The sequence below is a fragment of the Gymnodraco acuticeps genome, unplaced genomic scaffold, assembly GCF_902827175.1.
Source record: "Gymnodraco acuticeps unplaced genomic scaffold, fGymAcu1.1, whole genome shotgun sequence".
NCBI lineage: Eukaryota > Metazoa > Chordata > Actinopteri > Perciformes > Bathydraconidae > Gymnodraco > Gymnodraco acuticeps.
Genome location: NW_022992193.1, coordinates 1005333 through 1023121, shown reverse-complemented (window position 1 = coordinate 1023121; position 17789 = coordinate 1005333). Strand labels below are relative to the sequence as shown.

The 17789-nt window shown below is 40.7% G+C and overlaps 2 protein-coding genes across 2 annotated transcripts; one reads left to right on the top strand and one right to left on the bottom strand.

Annotated features, from left to right (window-relative positions):
- The first annotated feature begins 584 nt into the window (after positions 1–584).
- LOC117539323 (neuronal acetylcholine receptor subunit alpha-2-like) lies at positions 585–8657 on the top strand. The gene is made up of 8 exons (XM_034205458.1): positions 585–638; positions 4208–4359; positions 4456–4500; positions 5061–5170; positions 5964–6183; positions 7032–7525; positions 7860–8223; positions 8452–8657. The coding sequence occupies exons 3-8, from the start codon at positions 4471–4473 to the stop codon at positions 8575–8577; spliced, it is 1344 nt and encodes a 447-aa protein (XP_034061349.1). The 5' UTR covers positions 585–638; positions 4208–4359; positions 4456–4470; the 3' UTR covers positions 8578–8657.
- A 1524-nt stretch (positions 8658–10181) lies between these two features.
- LOC117539371 (D-beta-hydroxybutyrate dehydrogenase, mitochondrial-like) lies at positions 10182–13189 on the bottom strand. Its single transcript, XM_034205525.1, has 4 exons — positions 12841–13189; positions 11892–12044; positions 11649–11782; positions 10182–11469 (listed from the first exon to the last, which is right to left on the bottom strand). Exons 1-4 carry the CDS (start codon positions 13187–13189, stop codon positions 11104–11106), a joined length of 1002 nt encoding a protein of 333 aa, XP_034061416.1. The 3' UTR covers positions 10182–11103.
- Between the last annotated feature and the right edge of the window lie 4600 nt (positions 13190–17789).

The following is a 17789-nucleotide window of genomic DNA, read 5'->3' as shown; positions in this document are numbered from 1 at the left end:
AGCTACTCTTGGATTTTTTTAGGCTTTGAAGCTAGCTGGAGTTGCTCGCTGACCCCACCTGGTGGCGGAAACCGTGCAGCACAATCGCAAACTTTTATACACGGAACAAATCTAACAATATGAAAGTGAATCTTACGTTTTGTGTATTTTATATGTTTATTTCCTTTTTAAAATCACTTATATTAGTGGAAAATAACAATAAAAAATGGTTTTGTATATTAGAAATTGATTTAATTGTATGTATTTAGTTGTGTCATTTTTATATTTTTCAGTTTTAGATTAGTTAATTGAATTTCTCTGTATGCATCTGATCGTATTAGTCCATTATGAATATTTTTCAAAGCCACCACAGTGAAGTAGCCCAGCCCCAGAAACAGTAACCGTGATTTGATCTCACGCTGATGACTGTTATAATTATAATGTATAGGCTACTGGGAGGGTGTCTAATCCAGCTGTATGAAAACGAACCGGGACTGCATGAGATGAACAATGGTAGAACAAACGCGGAATAGTTTAAGGACAAACTGAGCTTTGATTTAAAAAAAATTGGAGTTTATTTATATTGATTTAAATGGAGCTGAAAATACATTTCACCCGGATTTTAGCGCTATTCCTCCTCTGGATCTGCATCATCTCCGGTGAGTGGGATGGACAAATGTCCGCAGATTAAATTATAACATTTGAATCGAGATGCATCAGCAATGGTTTTCTTATTAAAAAAAACAGTTTTAATGTTAATGTGGCAGGGTGGTGTGTTTGAGTGTTAATATTATACTAAATAGGGTCTTTTAACACAACACAAGAAATCAGGACACAGGCTCTTTAACTGAGGGGCAGAGACGTGTTTCGAATTAAAGTCATTTGTATTTTAATGCAATCAAAAGAAAATGAAACTCAGGAAATGTTGCTATAAGATAAACTCGTTGGTTAGAAAAACAAGAATTATTCAGTTTTAAATTATCTTTATTTTAGTAAGTGTTAAAAATGTGTACCTAAAATGTAACACTAAAAGTCTATATAAGCAAATCTAAAGTAGAGCTGCATTCAGGAGCACTTAATATCAAGACCTCCTGTGGTATGAAAACACGTTTATGAAATGTACTCAGTCAGGAATATATATATTTAACATTTCCAAGTACTTTTAACAATCTAATTGTCATACTTCTGCAGTATTATTATAAAAAGGGTGTATCAAGTCAAATATGTCTAATGTTCACTGTCATGTATTCTTTGAGTGATTTTTATAGACTTCCCAAAATATATGTTGTTATAATTCTTCATGGTATTTGTACATTCTACGGTATAATATGGGCAGTTTTAAAACCATGAAGGTAACGAAAAACATACAATTTTAATATTGTTGTCTATCCATCGTTTTATTACAGCACTATTCAATTCAATTCAAAACCTTTATTTATCCAGGTAAAATCCCATTGAGATCAATGATCTCTTTTTCAAGGGAGACCTGCAGCAGTAGGTTCCACAAGAAGACATAAACAACAGAACAACAAAAGGACATCATACAGCAAAATGTACAGGGATTACAATTTACATATTTAACCACAAGTACAGGTACCAACAGCATCTGATTTTGTAGCATCCAACCGAGCTTTAAAAACATGTAGTGGTACTAGCTTGGTAATTTTCCATTATTTTTGCAGACTGTTCCATGTTAGTGGAGCTGCACATCTAAAAGCTTTCTTCCCTAAGACAGTCCGAGCACTTGGCACATTTAATAAAACCACAGCATGCGATCTCAGGCAATAAGTACTTTCAATTCGCAGAGAGATCAGGGAGCAGATATAAGATGGTAGTTTATCCAACATGGCTTTGTAAATGAAAAAGTACCAGTGACTGAGCCTCCGTACAGTAAGTGATGGCATAACCGCCTTGGTATACAGGGTACAGTGATGCGTAAGTGCTTTACAATTTGTCAAAAATCTCAGTGCACTGTGATACGCAGCATCTAACTTGCTCAGGTAATTGGCAGGTGCATTCATATATAACAAATCACCATAATCATATGAATATGAATGGAAACAAAACAAAAGACACAGATTCAAACAAACAAAGACAAAACCATTTAAATAAATGAAACAGATGTTCTGCAGAAACTTGAAGCATGCATTCAGAATACAAAAATAATAATGTTTATAGTACATAATATCAAAGACGCCTCTACATTCAGACCTATCATCAAGACAAGTGAAGGAGCAATTTGATACAGCTGGAGAATTGAATAAATTATTAGATATAACAGGTATAACAAATACAATATGGAGTTTGTGTGCAGTGATACGTTTTGGACAAAATCCTGCATCGTAATCCAACAAGTTTCTCTTCCACCTGAAACATAATTTTCTCGGGTATAAATAGGCAATATATTCACAAACACTGGCATTACACACATTTGCACAGTTTGTGTTTTTTGCACAAGCTAATCCTAAATAGCTTTCCGGTGATGCCAGATCTCGCCTGCCAGAGAGGAGGCAGAGAGATTGCTGAAAAGAGGATTTTAAAATTCATTTAACCTGCATGACAAATCAAATTAACACGGACACAAAAGGTTGAACACTTGGACTCAGAGAGGTTTATTTCAAGCATGAAATTATGAATCTGATGAGTGATGGCTGCTGGGAAACTTGGCTCAGAGTTGATTTTTAACTTCACTTATCTCTTAGTGACTTTGCTGTGTGGCATAAAATGAAATCGAAGTGCAGTGTTTGACCGTGGGACATTTTATGAACAGTAAAGATACGGTAATTGCTTTTCCCCCGGAGAATAGACACTGATACTCATTTGTTCAACTGTAATGCCTTTGGTTGAGCATGAAGGGGAATAAAGGAAATAGCTCTTTAAACCTTGGGGGACAGGAAGGTGACGAGATAAATCAGAAACGAAATGAAGGAGAATAGAAATGCAAGTTGGAGTTAAAATACTCTGATAAAAAAGTATAAAATAAAAATAGTAAAAATACATTAGATACTCAATTTCGTGTTTTACTGTACAATATGTGGACAAGACAGAGATCACAAATGGCAATATCGTTTATCGCAATTATATCTGGGACAATATATCGTCCAACCAGGCTTGTGGAGTAACGGATTACATGTAAAGGGATTATGTAATCAGCATACCAAAAAAAGTAACTGTATTCCCTTACAGATACAGTACATAAAAAAAAGATGTAATCAGATTACTGTTACTATTTAGAAACACGTTTCAAAATGAAACGGGAAAACTAAGACAGATCTTGAGATGACAAAATAAAACACAGACAGATCGTGACAGTAGGTGGACACCTGATTCATTAAAACAAAAATAATGTTTGCTTTTTATGCATATATTAAACTAAAACACTTTTTGTAAACTCTACAATTCTGTAGGTCTAGCATACACTGAACAACTAAAAGAGTGACTTTAATTAAATGTATTATGTCAACAGATTTCACATAACTATATCAGGTTAGATTACATTACATTACATTGCATTTAGCTGACGCTTTTATCCAAAGCGACTTACAATAAGTGCGTTCGACCAACAAAATACAACTTGAAGAAAACAGAATCATATAAGTACATCAGGCTTCATAGAGCAAAAACATTTCAAGTGCTACTCAACTGGCTTTAGATAAGCCAGTCCTTTATTGGTATAAAAGTGCTTCGTTAATAGTTCTATCGCTCGAAGTGGAGTCGAAAGAGATGAGTTTTCAGTTTGCGCCGGAAGGTGTGTAAGCTATCTGCTGTCCTGATGTCAATGGGGAGCTCATTCCACCATCCTGGAGCCAGGACAGCAAACCCACGTGTTTTCGCCGATGGGAACTTGGGTCCCCCTCGCAGCGAGGGCGCAGCGAGTCGTTTGGCTGATGCAGAGCGTAGTGCACGCGCTGGGGTGTACGGTTTAACCATGTCCTGGATGTACGAAGGGCCAGATCCATTCGCAGCATGGTAAGCAAGTACCAGTGTCTTGAAGTGGATTCTAGCAGTTACCAGAAGCCAGTGAAGATGAAAAGATGAAAGCAATAATATTAAGTTGAATTGTGTCGGATGTTAAGGTAATCCAAAAGTAACAGAAAGTATTCAGGTTACATTACTTTTAGATTGTTAGGTTAATGATTACATTGTTGTTTAGGCACATAGTAATTGTAACGGATGACATTTTTAAAGTACCCCTCCCAACCCTGTATTTCTGTCTCTCTCTCCTCAGGTCAGGCTGAAGACTGGACTCGTCTCCACACAGAGGACGCTCTCTTCAGGAGTCTGTTTGGACGATACAGCAAGTGGACGCGTCCGGCACGGAACATCTCAGACGTGGTCATCGTGAAGTTCGGCCTCTCCATCGCACAGCTGATCGACGTGGTGGGAACACATATCTGTAAATTAAAAACTGATTTGATTATATGAATGAATCCTCACCAATTCCACATTTTGTGCCACTGTTTGGCTCCAAAACAGGATGAGAAAAATCAGATGATGACGACCAACGTGTGGCTGAAACAGGTAAAAAAGAAGGGATCAGATAGGGTTACTACTAAAACAGTAATACCACAGTGTATAAATAATGTTACAGGTAAATGTCCTTATTACTTTTTGTACTTACTCTGAGTAAAAGTATCAATACGTACCCAAACTAAAAGTAAGTAAAAATGCCTGTTTTGGATTAAAATACATTATACCACTGGATTTTAATGCATTAATGTCTTCATTATTATATATCAGGAGCTGGTAAAAGATAGAGCTTAATTAAATGTATTTTTTCAAGTTTCTTAATCCATCCTAGTTCATTGAACCTGCAAAGTAACTAATGTTGTCAAATAACTGTAGAGTACAAACTACGATATTTGCTTCCATTGTAGTGTACAATAAGTCAAGAGAATACTTCAAAATGTACTTTCCATCACTGAGTTGAATATAAGCACCTGACCAACGATCAGACACATGTGAGTTCTCGATAGCTGATTAACGAGTCAATCTTTTGTACTGATATTCATTACTTTAGTATGAAATCTATACCACTAAAAGTGTTTTCTTTGTCGTAAAATATGTGTATTTGTTGGCAGGAATGGACTGACTATAAGCTGCAGTGGAATCCGTCTGACTTCGACAACGTGACGTCCATCAGAGTCCCTTCTGAGCTCATCTGGGTGCCAGATATTGTGCTGTACAACAAGTAAAAAAGTTCACACATTCAACACCACAAATCCTCCCTGTTTATGAACTCAGATAATACAAAAGAATAAAAAACAAGTACACCATTAATACACAAAAACGAAATATACTGGACAGACTGAACTCAGAAAATCGTTATAGTATAAAAGACAATGACACACGTACTTAGATAGTTACATTTGGGTGAGGTATTTTGTGTAAAAAGTTACTAAACTTTAAATGGACGCTAAAGTACGAGGATGTAAGTATGTTTCGACCCCTAAAAAGCTGTTAATTATCATTTTTCGGATATAAACTTAAACATAAATCCATCTCAGGACTGTTAAACAGGCTCTACTTTGACTGTCTGTAGGTGGAGATGAAATGATCTGTAGTGATCAATTACCCGCTTGATCCATAACAACGTCCTCATCTGCTGAAGAGCGTATGAGGAGGGGAGGTTTCTGCATTTCAATTCAGATTACATGCAAATGATCCTGTTGAATAAATGACCCGGATTCTACTGCCTCTGTGCAGCGATGTTGCATCACACAGTTTCAGTCTGGTTTCCTTTCCCCAGAGGAAGTATTAATCCTTAAATGTGTCTGGATAGAGCGGAAACGTTCTCCTCCTTCAGCATTTGTGTAAATGAGCTTGCATCATGAATAGCATTCAGTGATCAATTATTAAAAGGGGAATAGCTTGAGGTTTATAAATTCACCTTTAGAGTTTGAGAACAAAAACATCTGGAAAACCTCCTTTTTAGGCTGATAATGCCTCAATATTTGTGTCAGATTTCTGTATTGCTTTTCCAGTGCAGATGGAGAGTTTGCAGTCACCCACATGACGAAGGCCCATCTCTTTCACACCGGTCTGGTCCGCTGGGTGCCCCCGGCCATCTACAAGTCCTCCTGCTCCATCGATGTCACCTTCTTCCCCTTCGACCAGCAGAGCTGCAAGATGAAGTTCGGCTCCTGGACCTACGACCGCGCAAAGATCGACCTGGAGCCCTTCGAGAACACCGTGGATCTGAAGGTTTCTTTTCACATTTGGTTATTTAGCCACAACTGGCCCCTCTGTGCTTTGTGATTCCTCTTATCTGTGGATCTGCAGAAGCTAAATACTGGCTGCAGGCTACTTTTTTAATGAACAGCAAAGTTCTCTGTGTGTTGCTGTTGCATTGCGATTGCAGCACTAATGAAAAAAACGAAATGCATGAATCAGATTTCAAAAGAGGAAACGCCTAATCCTGGAGGGATTCCTCAGGTTTAAAACATGGAGGTTTTCTGAATAGTGGGACTTTCAAAGCTTAAATGTAAGTTTTTAGCTACATGCTAACTTATAACTTTACTTATAGCTTTTTAGTTTCACATTTCCATTCCTCCCCAACTCAAAAACAACCCTTTGGTCTATTATGACGTAATTTGATATGAATGTATTTCAGTGAAATTTGGTAACGAAATTTTCGAGGTTCCTATAAGATGAACTGTACGGACTTTTAGCGCCACCATAAACTTCACCTTTTGACATTTCTTTGTAAATATCACAGTAAATATTGGAAGAAAGCTGGTACAAACATTAATGTTCCTCCCAAAATGAATTGTAATAGCTTTTCAATCTTAACTGCTCACAAAAGCTTCTATGAAAATACTGATTTCCATGTTAACTTTAGCAATTAAAGGTCCCCTATTATACTGTTTTTCCTCAATATATTATAGGTCTCAGATATAAACAAAACATGTCTCTGTAGTGTTTGGCTCGAAACACCAAACAGATCATTGTATTTCTCTACACAGAGGGGAGGGGACACATGTTGATGTAAAAACATGAAAAAGTGGATTTTGCATAATAGGTGACCTTTAAAAGACATAATATAATTCTAGGATTACTGGGAGAGCGGAGAGTGGGCGATAGTCAACGCCGTGGGTACCTACAACACCAAGAAATACGACTGCTGCCACGAGATCTACCCCGACATCACGTACTACTTCATCATCCGCCGCCTGCCGCTCTTCTACACTGTCAACCTCATCATCCCCTGCCTGCTGATCTCCTGCCTCACGGTGCTAGTCTTCTACCTGCCGTCCGACTGCGGCGAGAAGATCACGCTGTGCATCTCTGTGCTGCTGTCGCTCACCGTCTTCCTGCTGCTCATCACCGAGATCATCCCCTCCACCTCGCTGGTCATCCCGCTCATCGGCGAGTACCTGCTCTTCACCATGATCTTCGTCACGCTGTCCATCGTCATCACCGTGTTCGTGCTCAACGTGCAACACCGCTCCTCGGCCACGCACACCATGCCGCGCTGGGTGAAGAGGCTCTTCCTGTCGGCAGTGCCTCGCTGGTTGTGCATGAAGCGACCACCAAGGCCTGCCAGGTGAGAGAGATCAGACGGCGGACATTTTGTTTGGTAAAAAGTTCATAGATGCAGGTTCAAATCATTCACTGTAGAAGAATAATAACGCTTTATTTATATAGCACTTTTCATACATCACGTGCAGCTCTACGTGCTTTACAAAATGGATTAACTGGCCACTGGAGAGCAGAAGAAACAAACTGTGATGGTGAAAAGTTGTTGAAATAACTCAAACGATTGATTACAGCAGCTTAAAGTAATAACTGTGCCACTTTTACAGTATTTTAATCAGCCAAAGCATCACTTTTGAAGTAAAAAATGCTGTTTTTTGTACATAAACTCACTTTTCTTTCAGGCGGCGTCACCTGATGACAGGCCCTGCCCACTGCGTATCCACCTTGGAGTCTGACATTGATATCCATGGTTACCAGAATGTTGGCAGCGGTTGCCACGGCGGCCAGCAGCTCCACTCTTTGGATACGGGAGAGGAGATTCACTTCTGCGACCTCCACGTGGATAATTTGCAGATTTCTCCCCCATCTCTGGGTTACCTCCTCCTCCCACGGAGACACCCCTCCCTCAGAGGGGACTGGGACACCCCTCCTGTGGGTGATGGTTCGACCCCGGCTGCCTCTCTCCTGACTCCTGCGGTGGTGTCGGCCCTGGGGGGGGTTATCTACATCGCGGAGCATCTCAGAGCCGAGGACGCAGACTTCTCTGTGAGGGCTGAAACACTTTTCTATTTCTTTGAAATGAAGCATTGGGCCCTTCTGGAAGATTAACAACATTGAGAGACAAGCACTGATTTGTTTTAACGACACCGGTAAAACAGAAGGTGTCAATATGTTTGAGAGATTGTTCTTTCAGTACATTAAGATAATAATCTGATTGTATGTGTGTTAGTGTTGACAGGAAGTGATTTGTTTTCCCGTCTCCTCTCCCTGCAGGTGAAGGAGGAATGGAAGTACGTTGCCATGGTGGTGGACCGGATCTTCCTCTGGATGTTCATTATGGTCTGTCTGCTGGGGACCGTCGGGCTCTTCCTGCCTCCCTGGCTCTCTGGGATGTTTTAATTCAAACACAAAAATAATTAACTATTCTTACAAGGTGGCGTACGAGTGGCATGTCTGTACGAAAAGAAAAAAAGGGTCCTATAATAAAAGAGAAGATGTTTCCTTATTCCTTTATTTTGAAATGATATAGTTTTGCTTGATAAATGTGTTGCAAATTGTTTAAACTCTACCACAAATACCCCTATTTAACCCGTCCATACGGAGACGAAAATGAACCAAAGTAGATATCAAAAAAGTCTTCCGTCCACACGGAATCGGCTCAAGAAACCTGTCCGTCCACACAAGAATGCTCGACCCGCTGTAGTACATATGCCGGGCCTGTAAGTGGCGCTGTACTTCCGACACAAAATACACCAAAAGCAGCGAAGAAGACCCCCGAGCATGGTTGCCATGGTTGCCCTTCTGTTTATGCCCCGCGGTGGATTTAGCAACATGTAGTTCATGTAGTTCTCCATGTCCACTTGTTGCTGATGGTTGTGGTAGAGGAGCTGTAGATTTAGCACTAACATCTGTATCATGGTCAGTAGCATCTGGAGCACGAACGCAACCCTGTGATCCGCCATTGTTGTTGTTGTTGTTGGCGAAACGCATCAGCAATGAGGCGGGGGTGAGCAGGAGAGGTGGGGAGAGGCGGGGCTATGATCGTTTACAGCGTACACACGGTGCTGCAAGCTTTACGTTACCAGACCTTCCCACTTTGGGATGTGTTATCGTTTGAGGGCTCCGTTTCCGCGGTTCCGTTACGGCCTCGTGTGGACGAACCGTCCATACGATAAAGAACTATAATAACACCCGTTTCGTTTCCGTGTGGACGGGGCCTAACTTAGAGCTGCTATCTTTTTTAGGATTCTTCTTTGTTTGTTTTGTTGAAGTAGATTAAAACATCCTCTGTGTCATTTTTTTATACTGTTTTTTTTTATTTCAGCTAAATATATCTTTTATTCACTGAAGAAAACATTTAAAAACTGATAAAAGACGTGTAGAAAACTGAAAATATATTAAAGTAACTGACTAATTTTTATTCCAAAAATCTAAATTATGAAATGTATTTAAGCTTCAGAGTGAATAAGAACACATATCTAATTAGAGAGTTAAAATTATTAAGACCCTGACAATTACACTGAATGAATGTCGCTGTCATCAAAGAATTATTATTCTTCATTATCATCCACATGATCTATTCAGACCAACTTCAATACTTTTCATAAAAGTAACCTCCATTAAAATTAATGAATTGCCTCAAAGGCGTACATTACTTTACATTACATTACTTTGTACAGTTTATTAGAAACCGTTATTGTTAAATAAAATAGGAACTATTTAAAATATGACAGAACTAAATGGTTAGCAGTGAATTTAAGATGACCAAACGAACACAATGTTATATAAAAAGGTGTGTTTGAAAAAGTAACAGACGTTTGGGTCATATTTTTCTGTTTACCCAGTGTCTTTCAATGAGGACATAAAGGCTTGAGATGCTGAAATATACAATCCTCGAAAACATTCAAATGAATACAAATAGTAATAGTAATAAAAAAAGAATTAGAAAAGAAAATACGAGCCATAACTGTTAAAAAAAGGGTTTATTAGAAATACATGTTAATAAAAGCAACAGGATTGTGTAACGTGTGACAGCAGCAGAGGATGAAAGTTATAACATTTATTCGGTAATGTTATGAAAGCAATTTCTTCTTCGAATTAGTTTTGTTTTCATTTGCAGAAGATTTAATCGGGCAGTTTCTAGAAAGTTATATTGACCAGAACAATCATCAAACTTTCCCTCACCACACACTTCCCCTCATCTTCATGATTATTTGTTACTGTCCCACTAAGACTAATGTATCTTCTGCTCTGATGGTTCCACTTCCGTCACTGAGATGAGTCAGTTTCTCTGAAAATAAATAAATCCTGATTTCACAGCACAGGGTGAGGCAGCTCTTTTTGATTTACCCAGAAAAGAAAGGAAAGCATTGTGTGATGTCAACACATTAGACTCAGTCCTTGGTTATTCACTCAATTCATAATCATTCTAAACATGTTTGACTCCGTACTTTATTCCCAAGTGTCTCAACATTTCAACTTCTTTCTCTTTTCTAACATTGTAATCTCTTCCTATAGATCGTTAAATACAAAAGTCTTCAGTTTACTGGAAATATATAAATACATGCAAAGTCTTTACAAGTGTCTTTGTATAAATAACCATCCCGATGGCTTATTATGTACTGGTAGACCTGAAAGTCACAAACTCTAGCTCTAAATGGTTTATCTTGAACTTAAATTACCTTTTTGGCCCTTCTGGCTTCTTAAAGATCAACTGAGGTGAAACACAGACACTGTTTTTGTTTTAAATGAGATACCAAAGTCACACACATGATGATGGCGATTATATACTATATTACACTAGGGGGATGAGAAAATACAACCAGCTGACAGAAAATGATAATGGATACAGTACACAAAAGGCTCAGCTGTGAATGAACACAAGATCACAGATAACATAATGTACAAAATGAAGAGAGATTCTTCTTATTTAGTGTAGAGCAATGCTTTTCTCTTGTCGTACATGGGGCTGAGCGAGAACACGGCGTCGGTGAGGGCGGTGGGGAGGAAGGGGAAGAGCTGGAAGAAGAGCATGTCCACCGTGGAGACCAGCAGGTATCTGTACTTTGGCCGTGAGGACGTGACGGCGTGCAGCATGGCGTCGATCACCATCTTGGCGTCTTTAAACCCCCCCTTGCACGTGGATATGAAGTACTCGTTGGCCAGCTCCATGTACTGCAGGTTGAAGATCTGCTTACGTTCCCCGTCTAATTTCTCCCAAATATCCAAACCGGTTTTCATCTTCCGGATGTTGGTGGCCTGGCCGAAGTTACCCGGCTGGATGATGCTGACCTGAACAAATGAAGAATATGTAACATCAAGATATCTGCTTTTAGGTGAGGGTCATATTTAAGCAGTAAAAATAAGTATTTTAAAGTTGGGGAAAAAATAATTCAGTGGCCTAAATGTAATCCAAAAATGTGTCTTCCTATCCTAGACTTCCCTATAGTTTTACAGAAACATAACATTACCTTCACTCCAAAACTGGCCATTTCTACCCGCAGACAGTCTGCAAACGCCTCCAGGCCTCTCTTGGACACGCTGTAAGCCCCCATGTTCAGGCAGTTAAAGAAAGCAAAAATGCTGGACATGAAGACCATCCGACCTGAAACAGAAAATGTTTACTTCACAATAGTATACGTGCAAACTGTTCAAGGTTATAGATATAAGAATGTGAGGTTAAGTTGATATGTAGGTAATTTTTTTAAGCTTACCTTTAGCAGCACGAACCAAAGGTAGGAACGCAGAAGAGACCCGGATTGAGCCGAACAGATTGATGTCGATCATTCGTTGGAAATCTTCGATGGAGCTCCATTCAATCTCTGCCCAGTCCGTGATTCCAGCGTTGCTCACGACCGCCCACAGGCCTGAGGGAAAATCAACGTTATGGTTCAGAAAGAGACGATTTGAGGACTTAAGTGTGTGTATTGTGCATATGTTTTATGTAGCACTTATTTGAAATCAGTTGACGTGCAACCACGACGATCATTCAAAAGATCCTTTCAGGACACGTTTTGATCAAGTTGATCAAAACGTGTCCTGAAGGGACATTATCTTTTGAATGATCATCGTGGTTGTGGACATATCATTTGCATGGTCGCATCACTGCCATGAAAGGAAGGACTCAAAAGAAAATACTATATCAAAATGACACTAAAAGCCCTGATTCAGAAATAAGACTCTCAAAGAGTTACTCATAACTCATTGAATTAATATATACTAGGGAAAAAAACAAAAAAATAGTTTATGAATGACAACAAATATGGTTAATGTAAAAAAGGTAGTCCTAGTTTTATGTCATATTTTTTTGTTTAAGAAAGTAGGCCCCTCCCCTATTTCTGTTGAGCAGAATTGAGCTTCCATACACATCAAATCTGGAGAAGGGTCATAAAAAAGACAATAAGGAAGTAAACAAGTCACAAAAAAACTCATGAATTATTTGATAATCCATCATTTGCCTGTGACCTAAGAATTCCATCGGCATAACTACACTGTTCGTATGACAAAATAAAGAACCTTGAACCTTGATTTAAATATAAAACAAGGCCAATTGAAGACAAAATTATACAATATTTTGTCATTTTCTATATTTTTTTGCTGAGTTTGCTCCCATACACATCCAGCTTCAAACAGTGTAATATGTTTTGTGTTTAATAACCTCACCTTTGTCTGGCAGGTTCTGCAGGACCGTCTTCTTCGCTTGCTGCACCTCTTCATTGCTGGTGACGTCCAGTTTGAGGACTTTCAGATTACTGGAGCTTTTTTCAGCCAGACTCTGGGCGCCCGGTCCTTCTGGAGCCAGGCACCCTGCGAACACCACAAACCCTTTGTCGTCCAAAACGCGTGCCAGCTGGTGCCCGAAGCCACTGTCGCAGCCCGTTATCAGCACCGCAGAGCCGTAACCGTCCTGATCATGGCTGCGGCGGGAAACCAGCTTGGCGAGGGCGAAGAGGAGGGCGACGGAGATGGAGGCGATGCCAATGATCTGGCCGATAACGAAAATTGTGTTCATGCTGGCGAAGTGTCTGGAGACTGAATGACAGAACTGACTGCGCACTTTATATCCCAGTTTGTTGATCATCAAATGTGTGAGGCTGGATCAAATGCAATTTGTTCAGGTTTGCATGTGATTTGAAAGATACTTCTGTTGTCGAAGGAGTGGTGATGTGTTCCTTTAATTCCCATTTCCCCTAAGAATACAAACTTCTTTATTGTTGACAGCAATTGTAATCATTGGGACATTGCCAATACCCACAAATGTTACAGTACTTATTCCAGAACATGTTGGCTTATTCCTATGATCTTTGAAAAGGCAACATTTCCAAAACACTTCTTGATGTCAGACTATTGGTCTTGATTCCAATTACAGGAAAGACATTTACGACTTCCTAGGAAGAACCGTTTTGGGACGGCTCCTTCCTGCGCCCAAGATTTGGACAACTTGGGTAAATGTTACATAAAGTTGTAGAATAGATAGAATTAGCTGGCATTAGCTTGTTAGCTTAGCTTGCAAATGCTAAGACAAGAAGACTGCTTTTGTAAAATGTAAGCGACTGTGGGTAGTTTGTTTTGCTGTCATGACTTGTAAAGATTTGTATGTATTAATGTTACGTCGTTATTTAATGTTATTTCTCATACTTACGCAAACGGCGCCATGCACTTCTGCATCACCTCTTCCTGCTGTGCTACGATTGGCTAACTCATTACTTTGGCGCGTTTTTTGATTGGCTATGTGCCGCACTTCACTGCTGTGGTTGTAGGGAAACAAAGTCTGGCACAAACATTTACAAAGTAGTGTCAAGTTAAATGTATACAGTTCCTCTAACAAACCTACTGCACAATTAGGATAACAAATAAAAAGGTTTGACTTTAAGACAATGTATGTTGATGTTCATTATTGTCTAAGTTATATATTCACATAGGCTATCTTCTTGCTACATAAAAGCTTTAAAGCAAGAACCAGGCAAATTACTTGTATTTGTACTTATATCTGGTAAATCAAGCAAAACAACTATCTTACGGTGTTTCTAGCTGAAAGTGTTTTTTGAAAAATGGTGGCAGGGAAGCTTTCAAAACCTCATTACGTAGCCTTGGACTTTACACAACCCCTGAAGCAGTTTTACAGGACAACAAACAGTCATTGAGTCAAGTTTAATGACAAAAGGCTCAAAACACTGCCGCTTTGTACAATCGCCATACATTGATATTTATAGATCCTTCTTCGGAAAGCATTTCCCTGTAGCCAGACACACAGACTAGGCTTTGGGATGATTCCTTGAAACCCCCCTAAATCTTTCCGATAAAAAACAGGGTGGTTTTTAGTTTCTTGTAACCACAGCAAGCAGGTGATTTCCTTATTAATCTCGGTCACCACAAATCCTGTGATGTAGTTCAGGGGTTCGTGGAAGTCTCACTTGTATCAAAGAAAAGCTGCCCACTATCATCATCATGAATAAAACAGCTCAGAAGGCAACAAAACAACAAGATCTGCTAACTAGTTAACAAGACATGTGACCTACTGAAAAGCCTACTTTTGAGGAGAAAAATATATATTTTAGTAGTTTTTCATACAGACTTTGTATACACTATCCATCTAATTTGGACAGAGTAGATACAACCTCTAAGAGCCCCACTAAGGTTGCAAACATGCGCATAGGAGTATCAAAATATATAACTGTGGAACACTACAAGCTTTTAGTCCCAATAAGAGTGAGATTGATACTTTAGTTTTTTAATCTGGATCGGTTTCACATTGCACAAATTAAAGCGGGCCTAAACAATTTGCTGAGGGCCGTATAAGGGCGATTACTATTTCAGGGAAATTAATCGCATTTTTCTTGGCACGAACAGACTCTAGCAACTGATTCTGCTTCCACCAGTTTGTCTCAAATGACTATATAAACTTTCTTTGCAGACTTGAATTTAAATATTCTGTATGTTCTCTTTGGTTCTTATGTCAAGCAAGATATTAACAATAGATGTATTTTGCATAGTGGGAGGCCAAATTGGGAACAACTCTAACCTCCTGTTGTTGGCTTCTTTCTCAGACCCTACCCATTTAAAAAGTTGACCTTCATTTTGACAGGGTTATCTCTACTACACACATGAAAAGTTTGGTGACTGTATCTTGTACGGTTTCAACACAACAACTCTTAAGGTGACAACAAAATAACAATGCTAACCTGTTAATAATCTCAATAATACTAATTAAATGTTCTCCAACGTGTTATCTAGCAATAGGAGTTTTCATGAGAACTTAGTTAATCAGAACTCTTTAGTTCTGATTAACTAAAGAGCAGATCGCGTTCACACCGGAATAAATCGCTGAGGGAGGATTAGTCAAATGAAGCCGCTGACGTCACTTCTTCTTCTTCTGCTTTGGGTTTACTGGCAGGCCGCAAACAACTTCACGGCGTATACTGCCACCCGAAGTCCCCGGAGTTGGGGACTGGCGAGTCCCAGCAGCTTCTACTGAAGCCTTCCGAGTAAATTGCCAGAACGCCGACACCTCCTCATCTCCACCGCTCCCACGTTTTATTTCGTGTTGCCATAAGTTAGTCTCTCTCCATTTGTGCGCTGGGCTAATGCTAATAATGTTAATGCAAGCAAATAAAATGGCGGCTTCACAAAACTTTTTGGGAGTTTTACGGGCCGTGGTTTGCAATCCGCCCAGCCAATCAGAAATGGGAACCTTTTTCTCCCATGAAAGTGCCTGCTCTCTAGCAGGGACTGAAAAGGGGGTGAAAAGGTTCTCATTAACTAAATTCTAGTTCCGGATTTTTTTGGTGTGAACCCACATTTTCGGAACTATATCGGAACTATACTGGGAAAAGTACTCCGGTGTGAAAGCGCCTTATACTTATTATTAAGTGTTTGGTGAACCTTTTTTTTAAACCCCCTTACATTTTTATCGATAGAGGACTATTTTCTCCGTGTTTAACTGAGGACAGCTTTCGAATAGAATACACAAACACGCCGCTGTAAATACGTTTTGAACTGAATGACCGTATGCAGTGTTAGCTCCAAGCTCCCAGACAGTCTGCTTTATGACAGGCATGAAAGGAAATAAATGAAAAATATTGTAGCGACCCTGTATAGGATGCTGAGGGTGTCACTCAGGCATTCCCCGTCTCTCTGCCAATCATAGCACAGTGATGCTGGTTGAGGTGCGGGCCTGTGGTTGGGGGAGCAGACGGGGGAGGGCGGGAAGTTGTGACGTAGACACTGATATATATATGGATATGTGTGGGAGTTAGTGTTAGTGTGAGGTTGAACCCACAAGCTGTTCCTGAACCTGTGATCATCTGTAAAGAAGAAGAGTTATTAAAGCCTAATAACTAGCAGCCTATTTCCGACTCCCTTTGTGATCGTTACATTGGTGTCAGAAGTGACTTTTCGAACGGAGGACATCTATCCTGACGGGAGTTCGTAACTGCGTCACGGAGCTAGCCGGTAAGCTAGCGGAGATGGAAAAGTTCAGCAAGATGGGAGTGAAGCAGGAAAGTAGTGATGGAGAGGAAGAGGGAGCATGCAGGTGGTCGAAGGACATGAGTGGGGAGTTCAGGAGTGCACGGGAGGCGAGAGAGCGCCTGAGAGAGTCGGCGGTGAAGATGGCTAGAGACGCGGGAATGTCGCCGTCTTCAGCGCCATTTCGCGCCATTTCCAAGGTGGATGTAAACAACAATGGCGGCGCCCATCAACCAGTAGCAGCCGCCGCGTCCGTGAAAACACCCAAATACTCGGGTAAGGCAGACTGGGAGGCTTTCCATGCCCAATTTGAACTATTTGCACATGCCGGGGGTTGGTCGATAGAGACTAAAGCACTACAGCTAGCTTTGTGCCTCACAGACGAGGCTCTTTCATGTTTGCTACTACTTAGCCTTGAGGACCGACACAGCTATGAAGCGTTAGCGGGGGCTTTGAAGAGGTGGTTTGGACAGTGTTTCCCGCCAGAGCTGCTCCGGAACGAATTGAGTAACCGCTGTAGGAAGTCTGGAGAGACGCTGCGTGCGTTGGCTAACGACGTGGAGAGCCTGACGCGGCGGGCATATGCACACATGCCACCCGGAGTGCAGAGTGAGCTGGCATGTGATCAATTCAGCAGGGCTCTCCTCCCTGCGGACTTGAGGGTTGGGGTACAGCTGCAGCATCCACAGTCCCTGCAGGCGGCCTTGGAGATGGCTGTGGAGAGAGAGATTGTGTGGAGTGTAGCGGCGAGGAGCAACGGAGGGCCGGTACCACCAGCTGTGAGGAGCTGCAGAGAGGAGGAGAAGCCTGTATGGGTTACCGAAATGACTGAAAGTGTTCAAGTTTTATTAGAGGAGAAAATGAGGGAGATGGAAGCAGCTGTCAAGGCAGAGAGGGAACTGCGGCAGCAACAGGAGGCTAGACTCAAAGCGGAGCTGGCCTCGCTTGAGCGAGATCTCCAGGAGAGTAAAGAGAAGGAGAGCCTTGTGGCCTCTCTGAAGAAGTGCCTCCAAGAGGGCAAAGAGAGAGAAAGGAGCCTGGTGGAGGAGGGTGCCAAGAGGGAGGCGCAGTTCAAAGAGCTGCTCAGGAGCCTGGAAGCCGAGAAGGACAACCTGGAGGAGCGTCTGACGAACCAGCTATCCCAG